The 17,992-nt window shown below is 39.6% G+C and overlaps 1 protein-coding gene across 3 annotated transcripts in view; it reads right to left on the reverse strand.

The window, feature by feature from the left end:
* STAC (SH3 and cysteine rich domain) overlaps window positions 1–17,992 on the reverse strand; it is a 72,448-nt gene that overhangs the window by 17,197 nt on the left and 37,259 nt on the right. For all 3 annotated transcript variants that reach the window (XM_021553321.3, XM_085569922.1, XM_077786592.2), the window contains exons 4-7: window positions 10,008–10,108; window positions 7,778–7,859; window positions 6,221–6,336; window positions 1,931–2,012 (exon numbers count right to left, since the gene is read on the reverse strand). In XM_021553321.3, the coding sequence (XP_021408996.2) occupies window positions 1,931–2,012; window positions 6,221–6,336; window positions 7,778–7,859; window positions 10,008–10,108 (381 nt within the window). The remainder of the gene's footprint in view (window positions 1–1,930; window positions 2,013–6,220; window positions 6,337–7,777; window positions 7,860–10,007; window positions 10,109–17,992) is intronic.

Consider the following 17,992-nt stretch of genomic DNA (forward strand, 5'->3'; position numbering starts at 1 on the left):
GCCATGCATGTGCTGGGTCTTTTTACCTTTCTGGAAGCTGTCTTTTCTGCTGTTTCACTTTACCAAAGAGCATCAAATGTACATTTTCCTAAATACTTATTTGTAGAACAGTATTTTAATAGGAAAAAAAAAAAAAGAACAACACAAACTCAACCGGAATGGACCTGAGTCATCCAGGCATTAATGTGGAACTTCCTGATAAAGAGGCAGGGGACAGCTGAGGAAAAAGGAGTCATGAGTCACTTTGTAAAAACATTTTGAATGTACTTATATTTTTAATATATGTTTAGTTCTCTGGATGTTAATAGGAGGCACTTTAATCTAAAAGCCATAGAGGTATGTTATTCATGTCTCCAGACAAAAGAAATCCATCTGTTTTCATACTTGTTTGCCCTAGCAGCAGCAGACCAAAAAACAAAAAACAAAAAACAAAACAAAAAAAAAAAAAAGAAAGCAAAAACTAGGGATTTTTACATTCTGAAAAAGATTTTACCATTTCCATAGCTTATGCAAACAGTGCAGGCAGTTTATTAAAAATCTACCAAGAAGAAATTTTTGGAGTGACCAATGCATAATTTATACCCTGAGCCCCTAAAGGATGGATTGTAAAAAAGCCAGTGCTGATCAAAGGAATCATTAATGTGCCGCAGAAGTTATTTGGAGGCTTGACACATGCTGAGTTTTTAAACTAATCTCTTTAAGTAAGTTCCTTGAATGCTTTTCTGTACATTCAGTGAATACAGATCTCAGAGAAAAAAAGGTTTTTTGTGTTTCAGAACTGAAACTATTGACTTGCAAAGAAATAAAAAGTTAATCTGAGTATTCAAACAGGGCTGATTCAATCTCAGGTGGGCAGGATTAAACAATGTGGTGCAGACTGAATTTTCTATCTTTAACCAAGTCAGGTCAACTTGCACTTTCAGGACAGAAAACAAAATTTTCAAGAGAAATCAGATAATATGGAAGAGATGTTCACAAAATGAGAGGAAGGAAATGACTGAACACAGTGAGGAGAGGTGATAGAACCAAGAGGGGAGGAAAAGAATAAGGAGGTGGCATAATAAATAAAATGACAGCTGAAGCTGGCCTTTCACCCACATGAATTGGTAGCAGTATGTAAGGAGCACTGGGGGTACTATGAAGGAAAAAAAATTATACTCAGTGTGATTTGTTTTTGTTCTGTACATCTTGTGAGATTCAGCAAAGCAGATTTCAGGTGCTGCTAGAGAAGTTGCTCTGATAGTTTGGGCCTGAAGTTGTGCTGAGCAATAATTCTTTTTGTTTATGACTTCCGCTGCCATGACTGAGTTCAAGAACAGGATCACAAACACAAACTCTTGGTGGCTGAGATTTTATTACTAAACTCTTGCTGTGATGGTTTTCAAATCTCATCAAACCAGTGCTGTAAAAAACATTACTTTTGTACTGCAAATCAAACGAAGGAATTGGGGCATTAATATTACTGGGCACATACTACAATTGCACTAAGAAGATGTAATTATAATCAGAATTCACTGTGTTGTGTATTTTACAGACACAAAAATCTTTTATGATTTGTTTTCTGTCCCAAAGAGGTTATGATATACAAAATCATGTGGAAAAATCAAACATATGGAAAAGAAAGTTTTTTTTTTTTTTTGTTCCACTTTGCCAGTGTGGAAGTGAAGCATGTTAAGAATACAGTCATGATCATGAAGTAAAGATAAGAGATAGGGAATGGACCTGAACCTTGTCCAGTTGCATTTTTGGACACACGATATTAAGGAAAGTGGTGGCTTCAATTTCATCTGGACAGCAAAAAGCATTCTCCAAAATCTTGCACCAATTCACCTCCTGCTTTGGAAACTAGAACACTGCTAAAACATGGTCATGGCATAGCTGTACGTGGGCCTTTTCACTGAGAGGGCTGTCCTGGCCTGGGAGCACTCACCGCTGTTGCTGCGTTTTCTGCTTATGTCAAGGGTGCCTGCAGAGCTATTGCCTTCCTCCGGAACTTCTACCAAGTCAGCTGTCTGCAGGGACAGAAACAACAAATGAGACAGGATAAGCCAGAAAAAGGGATCGACTAAGTGAAATAAAACCACAGCAAGGACCTTTGGGAAATGCAGTACTTGAGGAGAGTCAGAGCAGAGCAGAGTCAACCTAGTGGGATGGAAGAAAACATTGGATCTGATGATGCACAACACATACCTACTGCACAGGGAGCAGTGGAAGCCAGGAAAAAAAATTCCAGACCAAGCTTGGAGTCTGGAGCACAAAAGATTTCTGCAGTATAAAATAAAGTGAAAGTTAAGGAACAAAGGATTATGTTGAGCAATGTGTTTCTCCGAGCAAAACAGAAAGGGCATGAGGGATTTGCAGATTCTGCAGGTATACTAAATAGCTATCATCTAGGGAGACTGAACATTAGTTGAAACTACTGAATTTTAATGTGTCAGTCCCGAATACATTATTCAGTAAAATAACTGTAATGTAAGTGTCATTTTAATTCTGTTAAAATGCTGTAAAAGAAAGAGCTAGAGTGCAATGAAGTGGATGAAGTCAGTCTTTAAATATCTGCCCTCACTTTCTTTTTAAACAGTCATCTGGCCAGTATGGTTAGGGAAATTGAAACCTAAGTGTTGCTTTGAGAATTACTATGATTTCTTTTTTGTACCATATTAATGTCAGTCATGATTAGGGACCCAGTGTTCCAGAGTATAGGAAAACGTGGGATGACATAATCTCCAGCCTCAGAAGTATACTCTGTGTACGGCACCAGATTCCTTGGTTGGGTAGTCAGCTTCTCCTTGTATAGCCCAAGAGGAATGAGGAGCTGCTCCAAACAACTCTGTGCCAGTCTGACCTTAACAAAACTTCAGTCACTGAACCTGCTACACCTTTGGTAACAAAAGAAAAAACAAACCCAAAGACTGAACTTGAGTCAGGTGCCTTCTCTAATCTGAATAAATGTAAGTACTTACATTGTTCCTAACATTTATTTTTTTCTAGCTCACAAATTTTAAGTCACAAGAAGGATTTAATGTGTATGACATTTTACTATTGTACTGTACACACAACTTGCTCTATTGCTTTGCAGTCCTGTGCCTGCATCACAGGAACATTTCTGTTTTTGTTTAGGGAGCAGAATCTGACTTTATAGATTTTATGTTGTTTTTTTTTCCCTTTTACTAATATTGACAGCAAAGCTTTTTTTAGAAAGTGCTTTCACAATTTTATTTCTCCTATCTAGTACTTTCCTAGCTGTTTCTCCATGAAGGAAACCAATGAAAAAAGGTGTTGAAAGTAGATTAGTGCCACAGGTGTCTTGTGGCTATCTTGTTGCCCTTGCTATTTTGAGAATATATACTTTATTTTGCTGCTCTGTTGCTCCTTGTTTTTAGACTCAGCCTTTTGCAGCAGGTCATGTTTGTCTTGCATCTTGCCCAAATAGGTCACCCGAGGATGAGAAGGCACTGCACTAGCAAAGTTTACACAGATCCAGTGTAGAGCATATCTATGGATTCTGGTTGCTGGGTGGAGAAGAGAAAGACTGGCTTTGTTGAAAGACTAAGTCCCAGCTATTTTTCAGCTCATTGCTAGAACATGTTCCTCAGTTTTCACAGACTAGCTTCATAATTGCTGATTAGCAATTAATATTATTTTGTTAAGTTCTAGTGCATATGGGATGTGTAGTGACTGTCTCTTCAATGTTTACCTCATCCAAAACCTTCTGAGGCAACCTCATTTACCTTTAATGATTTTTCACTGAATGACTACATGACAAATGGTCTAATCAAAATGATATAGGTACAAAGCTGCTTTTGAGAGGACCTGATCCACAAAAAACTAACAAGATTCACATTTACATGACCTCAAGTGCCTCTTTGTATAAATGTGGGTTGCAGAAGCACAGTTTTGAAGCAAGCAGTAGGTAGTAAATCTGGAGCATATGGCCACTTTCTTTTATGGGAAATGCAGAATCCGGGCGGAAAAATCAGTGAGTAAGTCCACACAGCTCAGTCATGTTAAAAATACTTTGGCTAGTTTAGAGGAAGGTGGCTGACTCTGCAGAGAGTAGAGGTTGTCTACAGGAACTGCATGCAGTATGGAATCTTTATGGCTGCAGGGGCAAGGTACAGCTCCTAAGCCAGTCACCTTTGCTTTTCATCACCTTCATCAGGAGCAGCTCTGCTGTGCTGACCCAGAGCGAGGCCTTGCACAGCTTGGACACCACCTGCAAGGCGAAGTAGTACCCCAGGTGTCCCCATGTCCCTGGTGTCCCTAGTTTGGCAGAACCTTGAAGCACATTTAATCTCACAGAGCTAGGACTCAGCACAGCTGCATTGCTGCTCCTGCTTGGAGAGGAGCAGAGCAGCCCTGAAGTGAGGATCACTGGGGAAAGGTCTAGTCCCTGTGAGTTGCTAACTACACATACTTCTAAGGGCTCTGTGCCACACCCCTGTTGCAGTCACTGGTCAGTACTTCCTCCCAGGTCACCCATCAATTTTAAAGGTCCTCAGCTCCATCATTTCATTTACGGTTGTGTCTGCCTTGTTTTTTAACCTTGTTTCAATCCACAAGCTTGTGCTGGCAGAATTTATGGTTTCTCAGGCCTGTTTATTTATTTCTCTAATGTGCTCTATTTCCTGTATGCTGACACATGTTACATTCTCTCTCAGCTTCAATACCCTGGAGAAATTCCTGTAATGAACTTGCGTTCCTAATTCTACACCCACACTCCACCTAGTTATGATCAGCTCCCTAGAGTAAGCTGACACAGCATTAGTGATTTCTACGCTTGAGTTTTCATTTATAATTCAACATAATCTTTATTGATTTAGAAAGCAATAATTACATTTGTAGAAATTTTGTTTCAAAGGAAATTAAATAATTGAAAGAAAGAAATGTAATAATGAGACAGAAGGTAGAGTCACTTTGGGTTTAAAAAAAAAAGGGAATTAGCAAATTCCTTTTAAGACACAAATGGGGGTGGATAGAGGACATGTCCCTTAATAAATTCCTTGCAGACTTCACTTAGTTCTTGCTTAAATTAGTTTGTCTTCTTTCTTGTCTGACATGACTTGATGCTTGTTTAGAGTCCACCTATACCACCTGAGATAACAGATCAGCTGTGTGAGCGAGCATGCATTTAAATGCCAGGGAAATGTAACAAACATATACAGATATTAGCATGACTTGATATTAAGCATATCAATATTTTCTTTGAGACCTGGAGACCAACTCTCATCATGTCTCTGTGCCCAGTGATTTGTCTTACAAGGTGTGCACAGAAGAGTTTTCTGATAATGTGGATCTGAGAGGGGTGGCATGGGGACGATCTCCTGGGAATGGAAGAGAACCTCAAACACAGGTGTTAAGTGCCTGTTTATGAGAGGCTGAGGGCAGGAAATGTTTTTTCAACACCATGAAGGAGCTCCTGATCTCGTGAATCCCAATACTAGGATAAATAACCTCTTCTGTAAGGAAGAAATTGGCAATTGCTACTGTTGAACAAGGTATGGATACAGCAAAGGCATGGCCATGCGAACTATCACTTTCCTTTTTCTTTACCTCTTCTGCAATGGTCCTTAAGACAGTGACTTTTATGATTGGAGAGAGTGAATGACAAACATTAAGGCTAAAACCTCCCTGTCTGGATACAGCAACCTAACCACACCTACTGTATTTGGGGTTTGGAGAGAGAAGCCCTGATCTGTAATGCCATCCTCATGATTCTGCACTGGAAAGGGGTGGAGGTCCCAGTCCCTTGTTTTATTTCAGCAGCAGTGTCTTAATTTTGTCTGACTTGTACTGGGATCATCTACTTTTAAATATTTGTTCTGAGGACTCCAACTCATTGTTATCACTTGTATGAAGAGCAAATAGCGACCATCAACAACAGGCAGTATGCATCTGCTCGAGCCTGACAGTTCAATATCTTTGCTACACTTCTATATGGATATGAAAAATAAAAATATTAATATTTCCTTTTCCAATCTGATAAAAACAGTTTGCTAATTTAATATTTTTTTTTTCTTTTTCTCAAGAGCCCACTAAAACTTAAAACTTGAATTTGCAAAAATAGCAAATTTTCTAGTCTCAATATGGAAGCTGAAAGTAAGATTTTAGGGTTTTTTACAGTTTGAAATACAAGTTTTTTGAGCTCTGACACAATATCATATGAATGAATATGTTGCTCCACCAGAAAGAAAATGGAAGAAAGATGTGGGATACTTACAGAGTTTCTGTTGGGAGAGTCAGATCCACTTCCAGAACTTCCCTTTTTGGTTTTCTGGGCTAAGGACGTTCCGAAGCGGAGAGTTTCATACACAGGGTCAACCTTATTTCCACAGGCTGCAACAGAAGGACCAAAACATGCATTAATCAATACCTTGAGGATGTTTCTGGTCATGTTCCTGCTTAACTTGGAGCAATGCCTACTTCTAACAAGAAGTTGAGCAGTATGCTTAGAAACAATTTGAGAGACTTATCCTGATAAAAAGTGAGTGTTGAACTTAATGGAATTTATATCAATTTTCTGCTGCCTCTCTACTCCCATGAAGATCATCCTCTCATCCTGGCTCTTCCATTCTCAGCCATTGCCTTGTGTCTCTTCACCTGCCATTCTCCTTCCCTAATCATCACTGGTGCTACCTATGTGGTGGTAAAGAAGACGAAGTACCAGGAGGTTCTAATCCATTTTTGTCCCTACCAGTGACTTCTTGGATTGCTCTCAACAGTAGCTTTCCCTCATAGCTAGCCACAAAAATGGAAGAGAAATGGATGCCTTCACTGGGAACAAGCAAATTCAGTTCAAACTCTCCTCCACATGCTGCATTCTTAGACCTCAACTTCCTTTGACACAAGCCTGTGGGCATGTAGAAAATGGTACATTTGTAGCACTATGTAGGAGAGAAATTTTAGCCAAAGTACTGAGAAAATACAACAGATTTTAGATTTTGATTAGAGCAAAACACACCTCATTTTTTAGCCAGAGTTTATTCAAAATGTTTCTGTTACTTCTGATAAAAATGATGGGTGTTTTTGAGAAAGAGAAACATAGGTTAAATCCTTGTAATTAATTTTTATTTAAACTGCTGACAGTACCAATACAAATGTTATTGGACAAGTAGTTTTAAACTAACTGCCTGGTTTTAGCTTTGATTTTTTGCACATCCAGGTGTGCCTGGTTTGAGTATTGGTGGGGAAAAATATTTTTCAGAATAAACTTAACTTTTCCATTTCAAAATGTTTCTTTTCAGAAATGTGGTATTACAGTGAGGAAAAAGTGGTCTTTCAAGTAGTCAGACAATATGTAGACATGATCAATAAGGAAAAATATGAAGAAAGTAAGAAATATGCATGAAAAAGGACAGGAACCTAGCAGCATCCCTCAAAAGACAGACCAGTGATTTAAATGCCCCCTGCTATTTTTATCTTCCTGTCTTTTATCTGTTTTTAACCAGCTCAGAACCTCATCTCAATATTTCAGCATTTCTTCACTCTTAAGTTCCTACCTTGAACTCAGGTAGTTGTTATTATAAGCAGGGTAAAAGCTAGGAGGTATAGAAGGAATGTATACAGGGTTTTGAGTGCAACACACAATGAGCACACCCTCTCCTCTTCCAGCTTTGTATCTCTGAAGTGATCCTTTCCTGAGATGGCAGAAGGGCATCCAGTCACCGAAAGGGGCTGGATGGCTGCTGGGGGTAAAGACCATGGCTGGAAGTCTGCTGCTGCTGTTGCAGAGCATTGCCAAGGGAAGACTGAATGCAAAAGCAGTCAAAAAACCTACCAATAGGCATCACTTCTTTGATGCAGCCAAACTGTTCGTGAATGAGGAGTGGTGAGCTGTAGTATCGTCGAAATCCCTTTGGCTGGAGGGAGAAAAAGCAAAAACAAGTGAGTTGAATTGCTTGCCTTGATTGATGAAGTAGAAATAGCCTCAGCTCTATGGTTAATGGTGGAACATTGTGGTGAGGCTGGAAATTTGCCTCCTGTTGTTCAGTCTCTGTGAGGTTTAGAGATCAGATGTTTATTTGATTTTTTGCCTAGAAAAAAATATATTTCCTATATTTGTGTGGAAGGAGTGGCTCATTTCCAGCTCTCCTTTTTCTTTTGTCTTACATAAAAGCAATACTAATTAAGTGCAGTAGAAATGCTGAATCATTAGTGGTTCTGGAAAGTTTCCCTCTCCCTATCTTCTTATAAAATGTGAATTTGCGTTGTGTTGTATTTGTTAAACATATGTTTAACATATTTGTTAAACATCCTTCCCCACCCTAACTCCAAATCCTCATGTTCCCACATATGCACATGTGAAACCCAAGAAATTTAGAGCCTTTCTAAAGGTTTTGCTAAGGTTTACTGCTGCTTCCACTGCCTTTATTTTTTTTTTTTTTTTGGCTTGTAAGGTCATAAAGCTCTCCAAGCTGTTACCAGATGTTTCTACAGTGTCCATTTGTAGAAAAATGCACCATAACAACTCAAGCTCTATCATTAAAGAGTACCATAATATGGCAAATAATGGTGCCTATACCACTCTAAAAAACATATCTCAGTTCAGGCAAATTCTTAGTACTCAAAATTAATGCCTTCAAGGCACTGGAATTTCACAAATGGTCTCTCCAATTTCTAAGTCTGCAGACTGTGAGAACTTCTAGTCACAGTGAAAAGTGAGGAAGATTTGAAGAGATGTGCATATTTTCCATATCTTTTGTTCAGTGTACATCAAAACCTGATACGCAACTAGTTCTTTAGGTAATGAGCTGCAAAAAAGACTGAAAAAGACTGAGGGGAGGACTGATAATCTTGGAGTCTTAGAGGAATAAATTCCAGACTTTTCAGCCTTTGTTTGCCCCCAAGCTAGATTCAGACAGGGCATCAACACGAGTTCACAAAACTCCTGTGACTTTGCTGGCAACTTCCTGATGTAAATTTGGTCTCTCTTTTTTTGTTTTTGTAAACTAGTAGCTACAAGAGCTGAGGCTGGAATCAAGAAATGCATGAATCAATTAACATAGGATAATATTTGCCTTGTCCAGGGCTTGACATTCAGCTCTTCCTGTACCAGAATACCTCATATTAGAACTATGGTTACGGCTTAGATACATGGAGACCTGTCTCAGGGATACAAACAACAACAGCTTTCAGTGAACACTCTTGGACAGAAAAGATCTTTCCAGTGAAAGGTGGAGTTTGTAGCACTTTTCAAGTCAGTGCTTGCATTTCCCATCACTTAACACAGTAAAACTGTGCTGTGTTAGTTGTCTCAAGTGCCTTCAAGTTGCAGCAAATCTGAGAACATCTGAAACATGAATCTATTTATCACTTTTCATATTCCAATTGTTCTTTTTCCAAAAGTAACCAGAAGGAACCATAGTCCTGTAACAGTCAACAAGGTGGGTTAGAATTGTCTCAGACACAGTGTACTGTCATTGCCAATCATGAGATTTTGGCACTCAGAAGGCAACCCAGGCCCTAAAGTGCTGTGCCCTTACAGAGGCAGGCTCCTCCCAGACTCCTGCTGAAAATTTGCTTCAAAGTCTGTAGTGTCTTACTGTGAAATATCCCTTGGTTTTCTTTTTAAGGTGAATTATGTTTTTTTTTTTTTTATTCAAGCCCTAACAGTGGAGAAAACAACAAAACATAATTTGAAGGATTTTTTTATTTGTTAAACCCTACAGAAATACTATGATTAATTTATAGCATTCTTTGAGAGGTTTACACTGCAGCAAGCACAGTTGAAATCAAAGTAATGAATTACGTTAGCTAGCTAAATTTGTATTCTGTAACTGTATTTTCACATCAACAAAGCAGACCACATTTGTGCTTTGGTTTTGTTTGCATTCTTATGCAGCAGCAATTGCTTGAATTGACAGCAGGGCACCACCTGGCTTCACTCTTCCTGCCTCAGTAAAGTGGTCTGGTGTGGGTTCTGTTAGTGCAGCAGCTAAATGCACACCTGGGGCTTAGACACACAAAGAAATGGCTCCAGCACAAGCTGTCCTGGGCTGCTCACTTACCAGCTTGCCCATGCAACGCTGCTGTCCAATACTGTCTGCACACTTGTGGTGGATGCTCATCTTGCATGCCTTACAGCGCAACCCGTGCTTAGCGTTTGTCCCTGTGAAATGCACAGTAGAGACTGAATCAGACAAAATCAATAGTTTCCGTCCATTTAAACAAGTGACCTGAAAGAACTGATGGGGTCACTTGCAGTAGAGCAGCTATTGACAGCATTCTTTGCCTTACCTGCTTTTAAAAATGCATGTTCATACACCCATTTTCTTTGCAGCCTCCCCATTTGTCCCCCAGGCTGTTGCTGCCTTTGGATTTATATTGGATTATGCCATGCTATATGATAATCTGACTAACTGTGCCTCTGCCTCATGAACACCAAGCAAAACCCCTTTGTTATTTTGAAAGGTCTTGGCATTGCTGTGCATGGCCACTGAAGGAGCACCCAGGCTTTGAAGCAGCTCTGGGGAGCTGGGCCATCAGCAGAGGCCCAGGTTTTGTGGGTGAAAAGGTAGCTGCAGGCAGGTGTGAGAGGGTTAACCCAGCTCTCTTGCCATATCCATCCACAGGGAAACACATCCCTGTTTGTGTGGGTTCTTTTTCCTTTGTGGTTACACAGGACTAGTGCACTGTGAGGATTTCTTCAGTTACAGTTTCTTTTCAATTACACATGCTCAAAACAATACTGACATTGCTCCCAGGGACTGCTGCTCTCACCATCCTGGGCCGGTGCTCAGAGGGTCCAGGAAGGGCTCCTTCCATGTCCCTGAGTGGGCCAGTGAGGGTGCCACGAGTTTGCCCATGCTCTCCTCCCTTGTCAGTGGAAAAGTTGTATGTCACAGGTAGGGGAGCTACAGCAGAAATTTTGCTTTAAAGAAGCTGAATTCTCCCACTAGGCCAAACGTAGTTCTGCATTAGCTTCAGTGAGAACCTACTCTTAAATGACAGACCCAAGTCTGCTTGCTTCCAGGCAGGAACAGTCACTTTTATTCATACAACCACAACACTACTTAAACTATGCAGAAGCAGCGATGCTGCAGCAACTCTTTTATCTCCTACAGGACTGGGTAAACAGAAGGAGTAAATAACAGATCTGTTTATTATATCTACTGTGAGAGTGAGTATGAAACAAGGTAATAAAAAACCCTAAAAACTCTTGACATTTTAACCAGCCCTCATTAGTCAAACATGATAAATATTAGTCAGAAGGATCCTGCATCTGAAAGTACTCATTTAGCTCATTAGTACATACTGCCAGTTTCATTCACTGAAGTTCTACCTCAGAAAGAAGCACTTCAGGGAAGGTTTCATCAAGTTGGTGCCAATACCCAAGCTTTGTGTTCCGCTTTCAGAGGAAGAGGTGTCTGAGTGGCCACCTGCAAGCCAGGTAAGGCAGGCTGAGGTAGCCATGGGTTGTTGCAGTGAGCCAGGCTAAGACGTTTCACCTGTGTGCTTCCCTTAGGACAGGGAACCAAGATCCTCCCCACTTTCCTATAGAGACTGCTGGAGTGATAGGGACCGAATGGGGTTAAGTGTGGGGTGTGCCCCAGGGACTTCAAGGGAGTGGGGTGAGTGTCTGCTCCCACTTGTTGCCCCTTTTAGCCACATTTCAATGTGTGTAGGCATTCTTTCTATCCTTTTTTCTGGGGTCTTTTTTCCTAACAAACACAGGATAGAAAAAATAGAACACTATTTGTTTGTTGGTTATGCCTATTTGTTGGTTTATTTTTCCTGCATGGTTGCACTTGGATTAGTGCGCTGTGAGGATTTTTTCAGTTACAGTTTCTTTTCAATTACACATGCCCAAACCAATATTGACTTCTGTGGCTCTGTGCTTTTATTACTGATGATGAAGTGCTGAATCACCCTTCCTGGTGATCAACAATTGGCACTGAGAAAAGAGTGGTTCCCTAACAGTTTTTCATTATATTTATAGGGCAGAATGAGAAAAGGAAAATGACATCACAGTTGGCCTGTGCAACACGTCAGTGCTTACACTGGGTCTAATTCTCCTCTCATGCTGGTCCGTACCAAGTTACTCCTAAGATTCAGCTGTGACGAGGCAGACAGTCTCACAGTACTTCCTGCTGGCTATGTCATGCTCTTCCAGCCATTTTAATGCTAACTTTGCAAGGTGGATGTTGGTCCTTACATGTTATAACCATGTGATCACAGAAGATACACATTTGTCTAAACAATTTTGCACCCAAATGATGTGCAAAATGAATGTGAAGCATCTGAGTTATTTTCAAAAATCAAACCCCAGCTCTTTCAGAACAGAAGTCTGTGATCATTTGGAAATGTGTAAGACAATTACAAAAGAACAACAATATATTTCCATTGCTAAGTGCCATATTTTTATATCTGAGTGCTAAGTAGTGGCTTCAAAGAGAAAAAAAGTATTTTTGTCACACACTTGGGTCTACAATAAGTCTTTGTAAATCAAAATGAAATCCCTGTAACTACAAAAATCTCCAATCTTCAACCCATTTTCAGTTCTAACTACTTGGTTTATGGTAGGGCTAGCTTGGAAAAAATTTCCTGCATTTCCCTGTGTCCCACTGAGGAATAACTATGCAGCTTGGAGAACAATAATTTATGCTGTATTTATGTTTAACCACCATATCTCAAGCTCTGAATACGGCATTTCTACAACAAAAAATCTTTTTTCCCCCAGAATAATTCCTTCTTCAGTTTCTCTTCCCCATTACACTAAATCACTCAGAGAACTATGGCTAAGCTGTTTCAAAACTAGTGCACGCCAGGAATCAGATAACTACATACTGGTAATGTACCTGACCCAAAAGTTTCTGAGATTCAGAAATGAGGTGCAATCACAGCTCACATCACAGCTAAGAGATTGCATTCAGTACAGGTGTAAATGAGACCAGGGTTTGACTCATTGCATCAATTTCTGGCCTCCCATTTATGCACACTCATTGACCTTGCAGATGCCTAAATGCGTAGGTTTTAGGAGACATCTGGTAGTTTAAAATATTGAAAAAGCAGGCAGAACACCGATCTTGCAAGGATGTTATTTAAAGCTGGGTGAGTACAGTGAGAGTTCTACAGTCATGCACCAGTATAAGAGAGTTATTTCATTATACCTAAAGTAGTGGCATAGGATATAGCAATGTGTTGAAACATTATTTCCCAATAAAGTTAGGAATTTGGTCTGAACATACATTAAATAATAGAAAATAAGTGGTATTAATGATTCAGAAAAGTAAAAAAAAATTGACAAAGATAGTAATTATAATAGCAATTGCTACAACAATACAATAGGGCAGACTATTTGAGGATCATTTTCCTTTGTTGCCATAGGGTACCGGGCCTTGTTTGAAGTTGAAAGCCTCTCTGTGGCATGCTTATTCCCACTGGCTTAATCTTTCTGTGGATTGAAGCATAGGGCAGGGGAAGGGTAAAGAGAGAGTTCACATTTGAGCTAGTTACAGCGCTGTCTGGAAGTTGCAGTGTTCCAATTAGTGAAGTCTCAGACGCTAACACAGTCTCCTCAGGGACATCTGCTGAACACACATTGATGACCTGCAAGCCTGACCATCACTGTCTAGGTTGATTCCTATGCCCCTAAATAGCTGATAGCTTGACTGCAGCCTACTGTTTATTCCCACCAGCAGGTATTCCCCTATACCAATCTTAAAGCAAAGCTGGAAGCTACTGATACTCACATACAGTAGTCACTGCTATATCTTAGCCCACCTGGAATAATTTCAGTCAGTGATGGATCAGAAACAGAGGAACTAAAAGCTTAACAATTAAGTTCCACTTGGAGTAACCTAACTGCTTTTTTGTCTGGTTTTCATTCAAAGGGGGAGTAAACTGTTGCTTTGATAGCTTTGCTTTACCTTCAAAAAGTAATCACTGCTCCTACCTTCTTCTCTAAAAACCCTTACTAAGGTTACTTAAACTGGTTGGTAAATACTGAGCGGGACAGAACAAAATTCTTCTCAGTTGCTTTTTGGTTGCTGTCTGGGATGTGATTTTCACTATTTTTATTCAAGGTACACTACATCATTCACCAAACAGAGCATACAGTGTTTGATGAATGGGCAGTTCTATTCAACATTTATTTTTCACTTTCCTCAGTCAGTATGGGTCTTTAAGCATCATCTCTTGAGTCCCAAGTTAGCCTTATTCCAAATACAAAGTGATTAACGGCCTCAAGAGTTTTCTTATGAGCTCACCGTCTTTGTTGCTTGCCAAAACTTGTATGAGATGGGTCTCATTTAGGGCAATAAGGTGTAAACTGTCAGAGGTTGCACTAATATAATTTTGGCCCAGATGCTGGTGTTTTAGTTATAAAAATTGCAAACTCTAAAAGTGGGAGTTTAGAATGGAAATTACTAGACATGTTTAGCTGACTTATAGCGTCCATGAACACTTAACATACTCCCTTCAGTGAATGAAGTAGTGTCTATGTAGTTATGAAATTCATACAGAGAAAAAAAACACATAGATATTAGAACAAATGTCCTCTGTGACCTATTCATTAATGTATCAACTATCTCCAAGTCTGTACAGGCTGTTATTCCTTTTTCAAACAATAAAAAACGCAAAACTGACAAAAGAAACAGTTCACTGAAAATAAAAGGAGGAAATCTCAGGCCAGGATACTGAGTAGGTCTTAAATAAACTTACAAATCAGGTTCTGCCCAGCAATTTTCTTCAGATATCAGCTAATGTATCCAGGCACCTAGGTCTGGAAGGATGCATTGTTTTGAGAAGCAGGTCATGTTTAATAACACCTCACTAGAAATACTCTGTGACTGGGTCAGCTCCCATTTGAATATCTAAACCAGTGGCTAGGTTTTCCAGAACAGTCATGTAAAATTGAATCTTAAACTGTTCTGATAATATGACCTTAAATACCTAAAAGGACACACTGCATCACTTTTGTAAATTTAAATCTTTTTTGAAAAAAGCCTAAATGGAAAGAGAACACCTCAATATAGGTGAATGGAAATATTTGAAGGCAGAGAAAGACAGAGGGAACAGGGCAGAATTTGATTCCAACTTTTTTTGTCTGTGTTTCCTACAAAAGCAGTTTAGTAGCTACTGTGCATTTCAGGAAAGTCACATTTTTCCTAAGGAATGCAAATGAGAATCTGATTTTTACACACACACAAAAGGAACCTGCATCATTCTCTTGGCCAGCACAGCTATGGCCACAGCACTGCTGGCTGGTGCTTTCTGCCTGTTGTTCCAAGTCTCAACATAAGATTAATAACTGGAGAGGGAGAATGAGCCCTACAGCCTGGAGAAATTTCAAAGAAAACTGCAGATGTTGGTAACAACATGATGTTATAATGACTGTGTAAACATAACTATATTAGGCACTTATGCCAAAGTGGGGGAAAAAACAGAAAGGAGAGGATAAAAACATTCAGGTTTATAGAAGAGAGAAAGAGGAATGGAAAGAGACACAGGGAGACTGTTGTCCCCAGCTAATCTAGCTATGACCCAACTTCTATTTTTTATTATTCCAGATGAGAGGAACATACCAATCAGAAATTGTTTTGATTTAAAACTTTCAAAAATAAACATATTTAAAATTGCATAATTTCCAGAGAACTCCAACTTCTGCTGTGGGAGGCTGATAAAAATAATGAGTGTCTCGCCCCTTTCTCCCTAAATGCATTGATAGTTGTCACCAGAAAGCCTCATCCATGCCAAACTTTATGGTAAATGGAGAATTTTAAGCAAGCTGGGCCAGTATTGCAGCAGTGAAGGATTTAGAATGTCACCATAACAAAAGAGGGGACTGGTGACTCTGCAGTTATCACTAAGCCTTTGTCCAGTCTACTCTCATCCCTCCTTCTTAGTTTTTAATTAATTGGTTTTGCATAAAATCTCTGATGATGAAAGAGATTACTATTTTTAAAAATTCCTCTGTAGCCACTTCCTGCATCTGTGGCTGGCTGCTGTTGGACAAGCACTTCTCCTTCTCCTGCTCTATCTCAATCAAGAGATAGAGAGGAGATCAGAAAATAACATTTTCCACATGGAACATCCAGATTTTTAAAGTTAAAAATGTTGAGCCTAATTCATCCAAACCACTAGGCTGGTTTGTAAGAATGAGCTGGGAAGTCCTTTTCTCATCCTTCCTCAGCCTCCAGCCTCCCTGAGTGCCTCCTGCCACCTTGGGAATGTCCTAATACCTGGCACCTTTCTGATTTATTTTTTTTTAACTGATGCTGCTTTCCCCAGCTGATATTTTGGAGAGTACAGAGGCATGGATCCTCAGCTGTTCATCAGGTGAGCCACAGATCAAAGCCTGAACACAGATTTCCCCAGCCACCCTAGAGGGCTGAACACTGGACGTCATTGCTGCCTGTTACCTGATGGAGAATTCAAATTGATGGACAGTTACTCTTTAGTAGGGACATTATTTTTCTGTATTAAATTGTGGGTTGGATTTTTTCACAGTTAAGTCTGCCAGTTCAAAACGTACAGAGCTTTGGGTGTGTTAAATTTATAATTTCTTGGGATGAGGCACATTGTACGGGAATGTCCAACCGCATGAGAGGAGGAAAACCTGGGAGCAAGCTGCTAGGTCTTGACATGATGCCTTGACTGCCTGAAGTGTCCTGTTCCCCTGAGTTTATCTTGTGCCACTCTAAACAAAACAGGGTGTGGATAGAAGCTGGAGCTTGTATATTTATGTTCTGTAGAGTAGGACTTGATATCCAATCATGGTACCTATCCTTTCAAATGAATGAATTTTAGATTATATGTCACTGAGAGGTGTGGGTCCATTTGAGCCCCTACCCCAGCTTCTCCATAACAATATCCAATGTTTAAATAGCAAGAAAAGTTGCCTTGCATGTAGGCAGGCTACAAAACAGTGCATAAAATTAGAATTGACTTCCTAGTGACATAGTTTTCTTTAGAAATGACATGCTGAGAAAAAAATGAGGCAGTAATAGGCAGGTTTTTCTGCAAGACGGTTATAGAGATGAAAAATATCCCTGCTAAAATAAAGCCTTTTAAAAATTTGGCCATAAGAATTTTTTTTTTCAAAATGTGCTTTTCACATATTCAGCAGCTTTGCTATAAAAGTCTATCCCTGAAAGGAAATATCCACCTCCGCATTTCTTAAAATATCATCTCAGGTTTTGATAATCTAAATGTTAATTAGGATGCTGGTACGCCATGGTAAATAAACCAACAGCTATTATTGAAAGAAAAAGTCCCCATCCCCTAAACACTAAACATGCTAAGTCATGTCTAACGTTCTGTGCTCTGAACAAACTGGCACTGATTTATTGATACCTACTTTTCTAGATAATTTTCAAGATTGATGAACTTGTGCTTATAGGCCCTTGAAAAGGAAAACATTTCCAAGAGGATAGGCATAAACTTGACTGTGTGAAGTGATGGTGACAGAACTAAACAGGACAAGGGAACATGGAAAAATTCAGCTTAATGTGTTATTTCAAATGAGGACAAGCAGAGATGAATGGCTGATGTTGGTCTCAGTAGTATTAGTAAACACAGCATCTTAAGTAACTCTTCCTGAGGTGAAGATGATGAAAGTCAGATTTCAAATAAGATCTCCATTTTGACAGGCTCAGGTTATTTGCACCTGTGTTCTTACATGTTTTGAAATGAAAAGTCATCAGTTGCAGCCTTTTTTTTCCTGTGTTTTGAAATACTTTGAAAAAGCAGTTGAATTTTGTAAGGCTGATCACATGTTCCAAAACCTTTATCTTCCAAGGGCCTTGCACCATTACAGAGGAGCTGGAAAACATCTGTGCTAGCACAAACTGACTCCCAGTGCCTGCAGCAATGGGTCTTGCATGCAAAGTGCTGAAGTATGACTTACCAGGACAACAATTCCTCTTCCTCCCTCCTTTTTCCATTCTAGAGTAGCTAATGATGGAGATGGGAAATGGAGCAACAGAAAATAACGATATGTAGCTAAAATCTAGTGCTTCGTCAGGATTTGGCCACATGCACAGAATTCCAT

The sequence above is a fragment of the Lonchura striata genome, chromosome 2 (genome assembly GCF_050655825.1).
Source record: "Lonchura striata isolate lonStrDom1 chromosome 2, ASM5065582v1, whole genome shotgun sequence".
Classification (NCBI taxonomy): Eukaryota; Metazoa; Chordata; class Aves; order Passeriformes; family Estrildidae; genus Lonchura; species Lonchura striata.